The following is a 15,367-nucleotide window of genomic DNA, read 5'->3' on the forward strand; positions in this document are numbered from 1 at the left end:
GGCCATTTTGAACGAAAGGAGGCTTCGCATTTATGATATTTCGCTTACACATTGCTTTTGCAAATTTGCATTTCTAAATTAGATGACTTTATCACACTTTTCGCACTACACACACACAAATTTCGGCACTACAATTTTTACAATAATAAATTTTTAAACCACGCCGTAGCAATACAATTTATTCACTTTGCTAATTTTCTTGACAACCGCACGCACTAACTTCAGATCGAGTACTAACTGTTCGCTAATTGATTCGTTAAATTTGACAGCTTTTCGGAAGTTGACGAACGAGTAAATCGGTGCTGGACAATCGCTTCCGTGCGGATGCTGTATACATTTCGAAATTCTGACACTGTTCAAATCGTTAATTCACTTCCGAAAAGTGAACAAGCGGAAGTAACGAATAAGTGAGAACTTAGTAATCGATTTGAAACAAGCGCGTGTGTTTGAGAAAATCGGTAAAAATAGCATTAATATAAAGAATACTGTGGAAATGCAATGTTTTTATAATCAAAGTTTTGAAAAGTGTAAGAAATGATAATTGTGTAAAGTCAAAGTGAAAAATGTGCTCTGTTAATGCAATGTGTATACAAAAGTGCAGGAATGGAAACATGCATCAGCTCTTCTCAGAATGGCCGCCGCAAAGGTAGCACTTTCAATTGTAAAAAGCTACGAGAGGGATAGATTATTATTATATAGAAAGAGATAAAGAAGAAAAGACTAAGAATTATTAATATACCTATAATTTAAGAATTGTTTAGGAAATAAAAAGTTTAAAATGAGTGAACACTAATGTGAAATGAGTTAGTTTGTAGTGTATTATGTGCTGACATACATATGTATAAATATCCAATCAAAGTTGCAGTCGAGTCTTCATGTTATGTGCATGTGCATCTGATCTTGAAGCTGTAAAATTATGCATTACAATTAATATTCGGTAATTATATAATACAATGAAGCGTATAAATAACTACTAAATAATAGTATAAATGCATTATGCGAGGATATCAAATAAATTTACAGAAGCTTATACAATAGTATTGAAAAGATGATCAAAATTTGAAAAGTAAGTGTTCAATATATTTAGAACTATTCAGAGATTTGATAAATATAAGAACAACGAATTTTGAGAAATTGAAATCCACACATTTATTTCATTCAAAAACAACTCACAAAAAGCTCCTAATACTAAATTTATCGCAGGATATTTAATAAAAATCATGACATATTTATACCCTGAACAGCGTATGTTAAGTTTGTCCCACCCAAAATGAAACGTCTATAAAGTGTGTATATAAATGATGAGAATGGCGAGCTGAAGGGATTTAGCCCTGTCCGTCGGATCGTCTGTCTATATATACGCGAACTAGTATTTTTTAAGATTTCGATCTGAAATTTGCAGACTATAACGGGTGTTTTTTTTCGAGGTATAGAACTTTAAGTTCACATTACTGTTCAAGATGGCGATTGATTTAAAAGCTGTCAAGTGATTTATTCTCAGTTTGGTTTGGCAATTCATCATGAATACACTCACGCCTGAACTACGCTTGTAAATAATGCAATTTTATTTCGAAAATAATGGTTCTGTGCGGAATATGTATCGCGCACTACGTTCTTTTTTTTTTTAGCGATGAAGCGCACTTCTGGTTGAATGGCTACGTCAACAAACAAAACTGCCGCATTTGGAGTGAAACTAATCCTCAAGTGTATGTCGAAACACCGTTACGTCCAGAAAAACTGACTGTTTGGTCCGCTTTATGGGCTGGTGGAATCATTGGTCCGTAGTTCTTCAAAAACGATGATGGCCAGAACGTTACAGTCAATGGTGATCGGTATAGAGCCATGATTACTAACTTTTTCATTACTGAATTGAACAGCTATGATGTCCAGGAGCTGTGGTTCCAACAAGACGGCGCATCATGTCACACAGCTCGTGCCACAATCGATTTCACGTTTGGACCTATGAATTGACCTCCAAGATCTTGTAATTTAACACCGCAAGACTACTTTCTGTGGGGTTATGTAAAGTCATTGGTCTATGCACATAAGCCACAAACGCTTAACCATTTGGAAGACAACATTCGCCGTGTTATTGCCGATATACGGCCACAAATGTTGGAAAAGTCATCGAAAATTGGACGTCCAGATTGAACTACATCCGAGCCAGCCGTGGCGGTCATAAGCCAGAAATCATATTTAATATGTAATGCCACAAGATTATCTTTCGGATAAATAAAATTCATGTCAATCGAATAATCCATCGTTGTTTTATTGCAATTAAAAGTTCAACACCTGCCATATAAATTTTTTATTTGACAAGATATCTTCACAAAATTTGGTATGGATAATTAATCAAGACAACGGTACAATCACCAACTTGTTCAGATAAGATGACTATAGCATATAGCTGTCATACAAGCTGAACCATCAAAAGCAAGTCCTTGTTTGCAAAAATTTGTTATTTGACAAGCTACCTAAACGAAATATACAATACAATATCTGAATAAATTTTTTTATATCGTATCACTATAACTTATAACTGCCATACAAACTGAACGATCAGAAAAAAATTCTTTAGGAAAACTTTTATATCTGTGAAGCGTATTCTAGCTTTTGTGAAACGGAAGTTAACGCTTTTTCTTGTTGATGCTGAAATTCGTTCCATCACCTCTTCATAATTATTCTAAAATCAAAATTCTCTTACTTCTTAATGTTACAACCATTTTGCTTAAATAAAATATAAAATAATTTCAAACTTCGTATCCTTCATATAGTTTTACCTTTTGCAGCTACAGTATAAGACGGAAACATCACAGGATTATTGTGTTTTTACAAATATTTTATTAAATAGGCTTAAGAAAAGAAATTATTTATCAAAACAGTGACTTCAATTTTTAGTATACGATATCTAATTTATTGATAGTACAGCTCCAAATTCATGCCATCGTGTATTTCATCTAAAAGAATAATAGAAGCGTTTGTCAAAGTTATAACTTATATCAACTATTCTCTAACTACTCACAATCGCATAGACGTATAGGGTCTTTATAGATAGTGTACCACTTTTTTAAAACTATTTTTTCAGATTTTGTGCCAGTCTGCGCTGCAATTAACTTCTTTAGATCACCAATAGTGTCATCCGGATTGCATTTCACTCTCACCTATTATAGAAAAGACTGTATAATTTATATGTTTTTTAATTACAACAATTACATTTGCTTACCTTCTTGCCCAGTCGATCATTGCAAGTAATTTCAATCATTGCAGATATCCAGTAGAACCAAGAATTCCAGAACTAACTCAATTGTAAAACAAATATTGTAAAATTGTAAAACACTTTGCACATAAATTTAGCTAAATGACATTTCTCAAAAAGCCAGCTGACAGTTGAAATATTTTGAAGCCAATGTATTTAAGTGTTGCTTTGCTAACGAATAATAAATAGTATCATTTTTACAATCGTTTTTATCTTGATAATATCTATATTCATTAGCGGTAAGTGATACGCTTCCAATCATAAAGTCAACTTTAAATTGAGGCGTTATAAATAAATTTGTATAATTTAAATCCCTCAACGAAGGAGGCCTCGAAAATTATATAAATATTTTTTAAGCGTTTTATTTTGACGTGAACGGAAACTACACATTTACTATAGATTTTGACTAATTCCACTATATTTTTAAGCAATTCAAAAGCTCACATTATTATATCAAGGTGAAAAATGTCCAAATAGAAAACATGTACTTTTAGTTATTCGAAACTGGACTTACACTTTTGTCGTACCAATAAGTGCAGCCAGAGGTCAAATTGCAGCTCTGTTAGTTACAAGTAACAACAAAAATTTGTTTTGTTTACGAAAAACAGAAATCAAAAATCATATTTTCGTAAACATAGTTAGTCAAGATTTTCTCATACATAAGCTTTAATTATTAATTTAAAGTCTGTGTGAGACTAGTCATGTCTATGATACCTTTCTTTCCATCGTTGCGACCACAAATTGCAAATCGCATTTGGTTCGAAACTAATACTCCACCAAGCGAAGATGATGTTTTGCGTTATGAGCGGGATCATGATAATTGGAAGGAATCTATAAAAAATGCGGCAAGTGATATTCCGCCTCTAGGTAAAGTTTTAACAAGACCAGGGCCTGAAACTGATGACGAAGATGGTAATATGTACATACATTATTTAATCAATCAAGGACACATGAGCTTTCTTTTATGCTTCCAGCTAACGATGATAGCGATGATTCGGATACACACGATGATGATGATGATACAAATGACAGAGCTATTCCTGGTCAGCCAGAGCATTCTGCACTTTATTCGCCTGGTGATGATGCTAACCCAATTAATGAAGATGTGCCAACAACAGTCGACACTTTGTAAACCGTTTTTCTTTCCTTGTGGCTGTTTAATTTTTTTATGAAGTAGAATAATAATTTAATTTTGCAAATCTGAAAAGAGTTTATTTATGTAGTAGGATTTTCAACTAAAAGAGCAAGCCGATTTTATATCGGCCACTTAACATTTAACATAGCTTAGAAAGCGCAAAATGCCGCTTCGCCTGGAATTTTCATTGAAGTTTCCCAAATATAATATTAAGTACATTGTGGCTGTGAGGGCAGTTTGTGTTATATCTCTCATAACCAGGACGAGTATACCACTAATCGATAGAGTTTGTTCTTTCATTGTTTTAAATAAGTTTAAGTTTTTGCTTTGTTGGTTTTAATACATTGACGGTTAATATCTGCCTGTGGATGTCTTTAGGTATCGCTTTGCCAGCTAGCATGTACTTTCATTGCACCAAATGAGTGTATAAGTTTCCTAAATGTTCGGTGTTACATACCGCTGGTCCAAATAATTAAAGATCAGTAAACCAAGTACCAGTATTTACTAAAAAAAAAAATCATTTACAAATTTTGTATCTAATAATTATTTATTTCTTATAGATGTGTTTTTGGTTTTTAAGCGGGTATTAAGTACTTTCAATAAAAAATCAGACTTACATTTGTAATTTCTCTATATTATTTAAATTTCATCTACAGTAAAACAAATTTGGTATTTAAAGATTGTAACGTTAATTTTTTGACAATATTAGTAACAGATTCTTGGAAATTGTTTGAGCCAGCAATTATAAAAACTAATTCTATGTCGTTATCGACAATTCCTTTGCATATATCACTCAATTCAGATTCAGTCAAACGACATAAATAAGCCTTTTCTTTATACCACAATTTTTTTTGAAACCAGGTACATTCTCCACTGCATTCAACTGTTTTACACATACTTTGCGGACATCTCTGATGTGCGAGATATATGCGACTTTTATAGTTCCAATACTTATTGAAGTCTCGTAACGCCCCTCGAAAGAAAGCATGTTCTATATCTTTATAACATGCTAATTGAAAAACCTGACTAAAGTCTTCTTCATTGTCCAGGATATCTTTAACAATGCGGATGGTTGCTGCAATGGCAACGCCTTGCGTTATAATAAAAACATTGCGTTCAGTTTTAGTGTTACTAAAATATTCATAAGCACCTATAGGACCACGAAATTCGACAAAATCACCAATCTTCAGATCTTTAATAAATCGAGACATTTCACCATTAGGGGTGAGATTTACAAGGATTTTGAATTCCATCGCCATAGTTTCCACCCAAAAAGGAGAATAGGGCCTTAAGCACACTAAACCAGTAGGTAAACGGTGACGCATCATTACGTGACAACCTACTGGTATCACCAAAGCGAAATCCCCCACACCGTCTGGCAACTCAGAAACACAAAAATGAAGCTCAATTACTTCGACTATATCACAATTTCCATTACCATCGTCTCTGCCCATGGGGTTATGTGGATATTTCCTTAGGAGTCGAAATTTTTGATACTCCGAAATAACGTTCTGTTTTCCTTCTAGATTATCATTAGAAGTTTTCCGAAATCCCACATTTAACACACAATTGGCACAGCCATTACCGCAGCAGTCACTCTCACTTATCATAGTTTGATCCATTATATCCCAATTTGTGTAACAAGATAATTTCTCCCATCAGTTGTTTCCATATTCTTTATCGATTTATGCAATTGAGACTGATTTGTTTTCAAATAGTGAAACAATCTCATGATATAAAAACAATTGATAAAAACTTCGAATGGCACAGACGTTCTATGATAAGTTGATCACAGCTAACAGCTGATGGTTGACTTTTCAATGACACCTCATAGCCTTTTTTGACGTTCTCGTCTATTGGCATGCATGTTCTTGACAGATAAATAAACAATAACAGTGATATTCTTGAAGAGTTTTTATAAGTAATAAAATTTATATCTAAAATAAATTAACTAAAAACCAAAATATCTTATGCAACTTTTACGATATTCAATCCTTTATACATTAAAGAGATCAGTTGAGATTATAAATCAACAACGTGTTCTACATACGTGCGGTGGTATGGCCTGTAGTCGATTTGAATATGTTAAAAACTACGAACAGGACGACAGCATTTTACCAAATGTCTGGATTGTGATACGTTTGGATGGCAAGGGATTTCATAAATTTTCTAAAGCACACGAATTTGCTAAACCTAACGACATAAATGGTATATGTATATACAAAAGATTTTTTACTATTCAACTTTTTTTATACATAAATATCTTCTGTAATCAGCGCTTAATTTGATGAACATCGCCGCGATAACAGTAATGGAAGAATTTCGCGATGTCATACTAGCTTATGGCCAAAGTGATGAATACTCATTTATATTCCGAAAGGAAACTAACGTTTTCCATCGACGAGCAGCGAAACTACTCACATATGTAACCAGTTTATTCACTTCTGCCTACGTATTTAACTGGAATCATTGGATGCATCACAAAACTTTACAGTATCCTCCATGCTTCGATGGCCGAGTTGTATTATACCCATCAGATCAAAACTTACTCGACTATCTCAGCTGGCGACAAGCGGACGTACATATTAATAATTTATACAATACTGCTTTTTGGAATTTAGTATTACAATCGGGACTAAGCAATCAAGAAGCTGAAGCTGAGCTTCGCGGTACATTCTCTGCGGATAAAAATGAAATGCTTTTTACTAAATTTGGTATCAATTATAACAAGCTTCCCGCCATCTTTCGCAAAGGTACTATACTATTAAGAAAGCGGGTGAAAATCAGCGACAATGATGGTTTAAATAGACAACTAATTGTACCCGTGCACGATGATATGATACGTGAAAAATTTTGGAAAGATCATACTGAGTTATTGGGCAAGTATAAGCCTGGCGACTACGTATCTCGCTTTGATGATTTATCACCGGTACTAAAATCTCAAATAGAAAAGCTGAGCTCTGGATATGAAAAACCACAAAATATAGAAATTTCAAGTTAGCACAATACTTTTACAAAATTTGTATCTAATTAGAGAAATAAGTAAAACATATTATTATTTAATGAAACATTAAAAACTTTTATGTATGTATCATTTACGATATAAATCCACTTATAATCCTCAGCTGTAGGCTCTTAAATCTAATGCTTTTTAAACGCGATTAGTATTCTTCATCGTCGTCATCGTCATCTTCTAAACCCCCTCCGCTACTGCTAGACTTCATTTGTCGATGCAATAATTCAGCATTTTGTTGAACAGAAGACGCTTGCATGCTAATCCATTGTTGTTGCTCTTCACGTGCTTGCTCTTCGCGAGCTTTAGCGAATAGTTCCTGTTGTTGCCGCAGAAGTTCCTCTTCAGGTATACCAAGATTTTCAAGTCGTGTACTTTGACGTCGCCGTTTGGCGGCAACTTCTTTGCAATCATTCAAAACGGCCTCTGCTTCCTGTTTATAATCACAGAAACCCAAACGATCAAGAGCTTCTAATACATGCTCTGCATTAATAGTCTTTTTATTACGTCTGTTGCATACATCGTTAGCTTCTGAAGAAATTAGGTGTATAAACTCAGTGCAGCAATTAAGTATCAATTCTCGACTCTCATTCGCAACGCGTACTGATGGTACCAGCTCTTTAATAATTTTGTTAATACTTGCTCTCGGCAATGTCAAGTCATCATCCTCTGTAGGTGGTGGGCACAGCTCATCTTGTGGATCTGCCATTTATTACTAATATTTATTGCGTTAATTGTCAAAATTTCAAAAATACTTTATAATTCGGACTTATAATTACAATATGGATTATATTATAAAATAAACAAACATATACTGTTATATTTTGTGTACTGATTGACAGCAACTTTATTTTCCAAAAAATTCTACACAAGTGTCAAAAATGACAATCTGTCAACTAAAAATATCCTTCAGTGTTGCAAAACCATTAATAATAATAGTGGGGCTTTCATAGTTTTATTAAACGTTGAAAAATAATATTTTAAACAAATAAGAACGAGACAGACAGAAACCTCAATATCAAAAACATTCTAGAGAAATGTCAAAAATGACAACACGGCTAACAGAAATTCACTTAATTAAAGTGTTGAAAAGTCCAATTAGGTATAATAATACTGCTTTTATAGTTGAACATTTAAAAATAATATTTTTATTAAACCAAAATCGGTACTACAATCACAACATATTTATATACTCGAAACATTTTGCAATGGCAGACCGCAGATATTCTTGAAGGCCCATAAATTTCCCTTTTTAAGGGTAGTTGGCCAACACTGATCCCAACTTACATAAGATGAAATTCACAACACCATTTTCTGTCAATTGCTTCGTGTCGTGAAAAATTTGGTAATTCTCATTTTGCATAACCACAAATTACGGAAAAAATTGTGATAAAAATCTAATTTATACTACTTTTAGTTTTCTGCACGGTCCGGAACTTCAACTTAGCAAGATGATGATGCAGCGTGCTAACATTTTGATCCCAGTTGCCATTGAAGCGACTTTACAGTCGCAGCCGCAGCGCGGCATGGCTACTCTGAAATCCATCTCGATCCGTTTGAAGTCCGTAAAGAACATTCAGAAAATTACGCAATCCATGAAGATGGTGTCAGCTGCCAAATATTCGCGTGCTGAACGCGATTTAAAGGCTGCTCGCCCTTATGGTGTTGGTGCACAACAATTCTTTGAGAAAACCGAAATCCAGTCGGAAGATAAGGCTGAGCCAAAGAAGCTGTTGGTTGCTATGACTTCTGATCGTGGTCTATGCGGTGCGGTGCATACGGGTGTTGCCCGTTATATCCGTAACGAACTTGCTAAAGATGATTCCAATACTAAGATATTCTGTGTTGGTGACAAGTCGCGTTCAATTTTGTCACGCACCTATGGCAAGAACATTTTGATGGTTGCCAACGAGATCGGTCGTCTGCCACCCACCTTCCTTGATGCTTCAAAAATTGCTCATGAAGTATTAAAGACCGGCTATGATTTCACTGAAGGTCAAATAGTCTATAACAAATTCAAATCAGTCGTTTCATATCAGTTGTCTACGCTGCCTGTATACAATGCACCAACCGTAGAGAAATCTGAGAAGTTGGCACTCTATGATTCACTTGACAGTGAAATTGTGCAGAGCTACTTGGAATACTCGCTAGCTTCATTGATATTCTATACCATGAAGGAAGGTGCTTGTTCCGAACAATCTTCCCGTATGACTGCCATGGACAACGCGTCCAAGAACGCCGGTGAAATGATTGAGAAGCTCACACTCACATTCAACCGTACCAGACAGGCTGTCATCACTCGTGAGTTGATTGAAATCATCTCTGGTGCTGCCGCTTTGAATTAAAAAATTTAAAACGATCGAAGTAATAAATGGAAAAGTTTCGAAAGAAATGTTGGTTTTACGTTTTCGGAATGCGGTATTTAACGAAATAGCGAATTTTTCGCCATAAGTTAAAATTTGAAATAAAATGTAATAAACAAATAAAACTTATAGTGAATGTCTTTAATTTTCTTGAAATTGAAAGTTATAAAACGTTAATTAAGTGGAATTTGGAAATATTTGGATAGGTGCATTTTCTTCTATTTTTAAATTGTGTGCTTTGGATCATATCGGTTTTAATTTGCCTCCAAAGAGCGGAGGACTTTTTATACCCTGAACAGTTGATTTAGCCATATTCGTCTGTTTGTATATACGCGAACTAGCTACTCCGTTTCAGATATATCGATCTGAAATTTGGCACACGTTCTGTGCTACTCAAGAAGCTGCTTATTTGTCAAATTCGCCGATATCGGCCTACTATAGCAAATAGCTGCCATACGAACTGAACGATCAAAATAAAGTTCTTGTATAGTAAACTTCGTTATTTGGCTATGTATCTTCACGAAATTTGGCATAGATTATTGTACAAGACAGCGGGTCCGATCTCCGAAGAAATTGTTTATAGAGCTATGGATGCGTTCGAGCTACCTAATAATTGCAGCAGTACAGCTACTCTCGAACGCACCCTATCCTAAAAATTAATAGATCAAAATTAAAATAAATATTTTTTATACACTTTAATGCAGCTGAAGTTTACTTCTTTCTTGTTATAAGTATCTTTGCGCTTCTGAAACACTTGCAAAGAATCAGCAGTTTAAATTTTCTTGAAAACAAAATACCTTTCTCATTTAAAACATTATTTTCATTTTTAGATTTTATTTCTTAAAAATTAACGGAAATTAGGAATAAAATTGTTGTAGTTCAATTTTAAAATCTAAAAGGTTTTTGGAAGAACTAAAACAGAATGTGTACTTAAAAATTAGCTCATTCATGTGGCATTTCGTCGTATCTGATATAGTATATTTATGTACCGTGTGTTGTATAAAAATAAATTATGAGAGCAAAAGCACAACCTGAAATTTTTTTTGGAGCTAACGTCGATCATATACATATTTTATTACATCGTTTACTTAACACATGTAAAAGACATTACTGTGAACATGAAAAGTACTTTTGTTTGCTATCAGCAATTGCTTTGAACGCACAGTGGAATTAACCACGATTTCATATTTCTCTAAATTTTTTGTTTGTTTTCATTTGTGTTTTTTTATTTACTTTTATCATAATTTCTTCCATTTTATGGTTGTTGTTTATCGCTTGTTATTATAAAAAGTTGTCTAATTTATGAAACAAAAAGAACTACATTTATATAAAATAATAAAATTAATAATTTTCTCTCCTGTGCATGGAGATGCTCTAAGCCAGCATGGTCAAGTCTACCATTTCTTTTTATGTTCGTCCATTGATACACCACCTGGACCCAGTGACACAATCATTAGTAAACCGCCGATGACGGAGAGCGTCTATAAAAATAAGATAATAATTGTTATTCTTTTAGGGAAATTATTACATGTATAATTATATTTAACAAAAATCACAGGTGCACATTTTTATACATTATATTTTGTAAACACTTATATCGTATACACATCGTTCTACACATAACAAACCCTACTACAAAATATTTTTAATAATTTATAATATAATATACTATCTAACACATTACCTGGAAAAAGTCATATTTCAGAAAATCTCTAAGTGGTTTATAAGAAGGAATGGTCCACCACGCGTTATGGTACAAATTGAGTACAGTCAATAATGCTACGAGGATGAGTGCAGACAATTTTGTTTTATATCCTATTGTTACCAGAACCATCAAAATCGAACCGACGATATCTAATAAAATCTGAAAATATTTCAAAAGACCGTACTTGTTTTATATTGTATAACATCTTAAGCATTTAAAGTACCTGAAGGAAGCTCATTTCGAAACGAATTAATGTAATAAACATAAATGCGAGCAGTATACGACCAGCGAGCTGCATTACATTTTTAGGTTTATTCTCACCCAGTGAGGGAACACCAGCAAATAGACTGCGTCCCTCCACACGTGATTCCGCTAAAACAAGCAGTAATGCACCAATCAGTGCCAGATTGCGCAACAAGAATTGTATGTCCCAAAGGATGGAGTAAGCGATTGTCTAGTTTATGAAATAAAAATAAATTAAAACATAATTATTATTTAAATATTTAACAACTAAAAGTGGGGGTCACTCACCTGTAGCACTACAATGAAGAAAAGCAAACCAACAGCTATATCGACCTTAAATCTAGCGATTACCATTACACAGCCACCTAGTTGTCCAAATAAATTTACAAGCACAAAAACTGTCGCTAAAAATTTGCCACATCCCCAACTAATATCCATATATTCACGTTGCTCATTCCATTGAAAATACATGCGCAAACCATCTTCAAAAAATGTCGCTATTAAACACAGACGGGCGACTGTGGGCAGGATATTTTTACCGCGACGAATTACCTGCATAAAAAATAGAGAGTAATTAATATACATAAACACGATTATATTTTGTTTTATATCTGTTGTATAAATAAAACCGCATCGAATACTTTGCTTGACCTGCGAAACTATTTCCAACGCGGACGGAGTTACATAACGGAATGCCGTAGATCTATATTCAGCTGGAGAGCTTCACCCCATATTCATTACAATTTTTTAAAACTGCTGTGCCTTTTTGAAGAATTTTACTTTAGATTATTACAGAAAGAATTTAAAAATATCTGTTCGATTGTAGTTAAAATGAGAACTATTCGGATATTCTTAAAAGAATAATAACATTATAATTACACTAACAAAACTTTTGTCTCCTTCAACAATTACTTTTCATTTAATAAATTTCTTGTAACGTGCAAAAGTCTTCCACCTAAAGACTTGAGAGATATGAATCTGATTATAACATTTTTTGGTCAAGATGTGACGTGACGAGTACCGAAACTAGAAAACAAAATTTTAAGACTATGCCGAGGGCTTAGTTATATCTTTTAAGATATGTAAAAATATTATATTTTGTACAGCATATTATATTAACAAATTGAAACTCATATTGAAACAAAATTTTTATTTTGGCTATAGCTTAACTATATTTGATAGCAGAATTTTTGATGATACGCTGATGACAATATGTACTTACAATACTTATTGTGTACTAAAAGTTTTTGTTTAAATATTTTTCTATTTTGGTTTATATTGATGAGGATTTTCAATATGTATTTATATAACTAGACTTTAAAGAACGTCTTTCTTTTAATTAAATAGTTAACTGAGAAAGAAATTATATATTTACTAACAATTTATAAATGTATGTATGTATATAAATATTATCAAATAAGCCCTATTTATTTAATATAAATTAATTTTAAATGAAAAAGTTTTCCAATTGAAGTGAAAGATAAATATTTGAAAATTTATCATACACTCTTAACTAAAAGAACCTGACACAAAATATTGGTATGATAACTGAAAAGCTACTTTATTTTTCTCAAATAGTTAAAAAGCCCTAATTACATACATATATGCAACTACATGCTTCAGTTAATATATTGGTGTTATTGAAACTTTTTAGTATAAATGCATACATTTTCAATTACGTTATTTCTTTCATATTTTGTCTACAATACATACAACTATAGCAATATGTGCTCATCTTATGTAAATATGAAATCAAAGTGCATGTGTGGCATTTAAATGCGACCGACATATCATTACTTAAGTATGAAACTTTCGAAATATGTTAAAGACAGCTACAAATAACAAAAAAAAAGAGAAAAACTAAACCGGTCAAGAGAGTGAATCTATTGAGTTCCAAGAAGTGTGAAGACGGAAGCTCGAAGCGGAAAGTAAAAGTTAGATACAGTTGTAATGCAAGTTACATACATATGGACGCATAGATTGCTATATATTGTCTAAGGGCAAATTTTTTATTTTCACCAACGCGGTAATTAAAAATTTTTAATCTATTATTATGACACCTTCGAACTTTACACTTTGTTTTTAATTAGCATAAAACAATTACTTCGAATAGGTATTACTGAAGATTTCTTAAAACCACTAACTAGTTATCTTGCAACAAGTGGCACTCGAATCTAATATTTATGTTTAGGCTTATTTAAATACCATATATAAAAATTTTACTGATCACATACACAACACAAAGCTTAGTAAAATGTAGCATATTAAATCTTCTTTCTTATAAATTATTACTTTTTAAGTATTTTCCCACATGTTCTATCAATTCACTTGACGTCCCAATTGAATATAGCGCAGAAATCGAATTTAATCGGAACACCATTGATACAATCATTACTAGGGAACAATTCATCCTACATATCAAAAACATAATGTAGGAGCAGCAACAACAACCAGCAGCATTAGACAAACTAATATTAAAATGCTAAAACAACAACAACGAAATATTGCTGATACGAATGGGTGACGTTGACAGTTTTTTCATAATCTACCGTGCGGCTACTCAATTTAGCCGCATTCATCTCTTTCTATTGCTAAATAGCAGGATGATAGCCGTAATATCTAATCAAGCCGTTATGATGACAACTTTCTCTAAAGATTTCACATAGCACATTTTTGTTCTCAATCGCATTAATATTGGCTTCTTAGATTGTCCTACCAAAGTTTGGAAGTTCAAGCTTTGTACCAATTTACCTGATCCGCCACATCCTCCGTTTTCGAAATGTATTCGTTGGGGATATTCATTTTTGTTTGTGTACTTAATGTTCGTCGTTGTCCCGGAACCTAAGCTCAATGGAACAAATTTATTCGTTGTGGCTTTAGTAATAAAACCCTACTTTCTTTTAAGATTTCTCACTACCCTTTATAATATTTAAAATAAAAAATATTAACAAAACTTGAAGCAACACGAACTACTTAAACACGAACCACGAAAACGAGACAAATGTTGGAAGAGAACACGTCTGCTGCATATTATCAGTGTTGTATTTGATTTATATATCCAGTGTTGTAGAACGCCAATTGGAATAAAATTTTAAAAAAATCCAGTTAGAAAAATATTTATTTTGACATGCCAACAGCCGCATTAATCAAAAACACTGGCTAAATTAGAGAAAGTAAATGATTCATTAACATTCTCTGACTAGATATATCATCCGTTCCCAGGACATTCGGGCCTACATAACCGAAACAGACCCGGATTTTATCCGGCCAAAGACTGTCAACTCGGCGGAACTCTGCCGCTACAACAACAATAACACTAAATATATCATAAATATGATTCGGTGCAATATATTAGAGTATCATTTTAATATTTGCTAATTTTAACCAGAAATACTTTCAATTCAAATAGTACTTATTATAACATTATTTCATATAAAGAATTCTGACGAATAATATATATATGTATAATATATTTTTTCACCACACTTTTAAAAGCTTTATTTAGAGAAACTTTCCTTATATAATACAGTTAGTCAAGATGGGAGCGAATTTCCCTAAATTCTATTATTAATTTGACAAAACAACAAATAAATAGTTTATGATTTTTAGATACCCTGTTTCATAATGCTGTATGAAAATAGAGAGTGTTCAG

General features: G+C 33.0%; 7 protein-coding genes across 8 annotated transcripts; 3 read left to right on the plus strand and 4 right to left on the minus strand.

Moving 5' to 3' along the window:
- Positions 1-2,818: 2,818 nt before the first annotated feature.
- On the minus strand, positions 2,819-3,382 carry ubl (Ubiquitin-like protein 5). Its single transcript, XM_014246232.3, has 3 exons — positions 3,224-3,382; positions 3,023-3,161; positions 2,819-2,957 (listed from the first exon to the last, which is right to left on the minus strand). Exons 1-3 carry the CDS (start codon positions 3,260-3,262, stop codon positions 2,914-2,916), a joined length of 222 nt encoding a protein of 73 aa, XP_014101707.1. The 5' UTR covers positions 3,263-3,382; the 3' UTR covers positions 2,819-2,913.
- Positions 3,383-3,824: 442 nt separating this feature from the next.
- Positions 3,825-4,463, plus strand: LOC106623644 (anaphase-promoting complex subunit 15B). Its single transcript, XM_014243239.3, has 2 exons — positions 3,825-4,168; positions 4,231-4,463. The coding sequence occupies exons 1-2, from the start codon at positions 3,958-3,960 to the stop codon at positions 4,386-4,388; spliced, it is 369 nt and encodes a 122-aa protein (XP_014098714.1). The 5' UTR covers positions 3,825-3,957; the 3' UTR covers positions 4,389-4,463.
- A 448-nt stretch (positions 4,464-4,911) lies between these two features.
- On the minus strand, positions 4,912-6,179 carry LOC106623643 (NADH-cytochrome b5 reductase-like). Its single transcript, XM_014243237.3, has 2 exons — positions 5,830-6,179; positions 4,912-5,766 (listed from the first exon to the last, which is right to left on the minus strand). The coding sequence occupies exons 1-2, from the start codon at positions 6,011-6,013 to the stop codon at positions 5,042-5,044; spliced, it is 909 nt and encodes a 302-aa protein (XP_014098712.3). The 5' UTR covers positions 6,014-6,179; the 3' UTR covers positions 4,912-5,041.
- Positions 6,180-6,219: 40 nt separating this feature from the next.
- THG (tRNA-histidine guanylyltransferase) lies at positions 6,220-7,472 on the plus strand. Of its 2 annotated transcripts, XM_014243234.3 has the most exons (3): positions 6,220-6,312; positions 6,401-6,599; positions 6,668-7,472. In XM_014243234.3, the coding sequence occupies exons 2-3, from the start codon at positions 6,452-6,454 to the stop codon at positions 7,390-7,392; spliced, it is 873 nt and encodes a 290-aa protein (XP_014098709.3). In that variant the 5' UTR covers positions 6,220-6,312; positions 6,401-6,451; the 3' UTR covers positions 7,393-7,472. The 2 variants fall into 2 exon arrangements, with proteins under 2 accessions (XP_014098709.3, XP_014098708.3); XM_014243233.3 differs by having other exon boundaries at positions 6,261-6,599.
- NC2beta (negative cofactor 2beta) lies at positions 7,444-8,259 on the minus strand. The gene has a single exon (XM_014243235.3). The coding sequence runs from the start codon at positions 8,111-8,113 to the stop codon at positions 7,553-7,555; it is 561 nt and encodes a 186-aa protein (XP_014098710.1). The 5' UTR covers positions 8,114-8,259; the 3' UTR covers positions 7,444-7,552.
- Positions 8,260-8,605: 346 nt separating this feature from the next.
- ATPsyngamma (ATP synthase, gamma subunit) lies at positions 8,606-9,898 on the plus strand. Its single transcript, XM_070110444.1, has 2 exons — positions 8,606-8,749; positions 8,822-9,898. The coding sequence occupies exon 2, from the start codon at positions 8,856-8,858 to the stop codon at positions 9,747-9,749; it is 894 nt and encodes a 297-aa protein (XP_069966545.1). The 5' UTR covers positions 8,606-8,749; positions 8,822-8,855; the 3' UTR covers positions 9,750-9,898.
- A 667-nt stretch (positions 9,899-10,565) lies between these two features.
- Surf4 (Surfeit locus protein 4) lies at positions 10,566-14,723 on the minus strand. Its single transcript, XM_014243240.3, has 5 exons — positions 14,467-14,723; positions 12,004-12,267; positions 11,696-11,926; positions 11,452-11,631; positions 10,566-11,248 (listed from the first exon to the last, which is right to left on the minus strand). Exons 1-5 carry the CDS (start codon positions 14,515-14,517, stop codon positions 11,162-11,164), a joined length of 813 nt encoding a protein of 270 aa, XP_014098715.1. The 5' UTR covers positions 14,518-14,723; the 3' UTR covers positions 10,566-11,161.
- Between the last annotated feature and the right edge of the window lie 644 nt (positions 14,724-15,367).

The sequence above is a fragment of the Bactrocera oleae genome, chromosome 5 (genome assembly GCF_042242935.1).
Source record: "Bactrocera oleae isolate idBacOlea1 chromosome 5, idBacOlea1, whole genome shotgun sequence".
Classification (NCBI taxonomy): Eukaryota; Metazoa; Arthropoda; class Insecta; order Diptera; family Tephritidae; genus Bactrocera; species Bactrocera oleae.

Excerpts from the sequence above, each read along its gene's own strand:
- ubl (XM_014246232.3), bottom strand. The coding sequence starts at position 3,262 with ATGATTGAAATTACTTGCAATGATCGACTGGGCAAGAAG. Across the intron at positions 3,162-3,223 it reads ATGATCGACTGGGCAAGAAG|GTGAGAGTGAAATGCAATCC; the intron begins GTAAGCAAATGT and ends TTTCTATAATAG. Across the intron at positions 2,958-3,022 it reads CCCTATACGTCTATGCGATT|ATGAAATACACGATGGCATG; the intron begins GTGAGTAGTTAG and ends TTATTCTTTTAG.
- LOC106623644 (XM_014243239.3), top strand. The coding sequence starts at position 3,958 with ATGTCTATGATACCTTTCTTTCCATCGTTGCGACCACAAATTGCAAAT. Across the intron at positions 4,169-4,230 it reads TGAAACTGATGACGAAGATG|CTAACGATGATAGCGATGAT; the intron begins GTAATATGTACA and ends TTATGCTTCCAG.
- LOC106623643 (XM_014243237.3), bottom strand. The coding sequence starts at position 6,013 with ATGGATCAAACTATGATAAGTGAGAGTGACTGCTGCGGTAATGGCTGT. Across the intron at positions 5,767-5,829 it reads CCCCATGGGCAGAGACGATG|ACGGTGTGGGGGATTTCGCT; the intron begins GTAATGGAAATT and ends CTGAGTTGCCAG.
- THG (XM_014243233.3), top strand. The coding sequence starts at position 6,362 with ATGCAACTTTTACGATATTCAATCCTTTATACATTAAAGAGATCAGTT. Across the intron at positions 6,600-6,667 it reads TAAACCTAACGACATAAATG|CGCTTAATTTGATGAACATC; the intron begins GTATATGTATAT and ends TTCTGTAATCAG.
- NC2beta (XM_014243235.3), bottom strand. The coding sequence starts at position 8,113 with ATGGCAGATCCACAAGATGAGCTGTGCCCACCACCTACAGAGGATGAT.
- ATPsyngamma (XM_070110444.1), top strand. The coding sequence starts at position 8,856 with ATGATGATGCAGCGTGCTAACATTTTGATCCCAGTTGCCATTGAAGCG.
- Surf4 (XM_014243240.3), bottom strand. The coding sequence starts at position 14,517 with ATGAATATCCCCAACGAATACATTTCGAAAACGGAGGATGTGGCGGAT. Across the intron at positions 12,268-14,466 it reads CGGAGGATGTGGCGGATCAG|GTAATTCGTCGCGGTAAAAA; the intron begins GTAAATTGGTAC and ends TTTTTTATGCAG. Across the intron at positions 11,249-11,451 it reads TGAAATATGACTTTTTCCAG|ACGCTCTCCGTCATCGGCGG; the intron begins GTAATGTGTTAG and ends TTATTTTTATAG.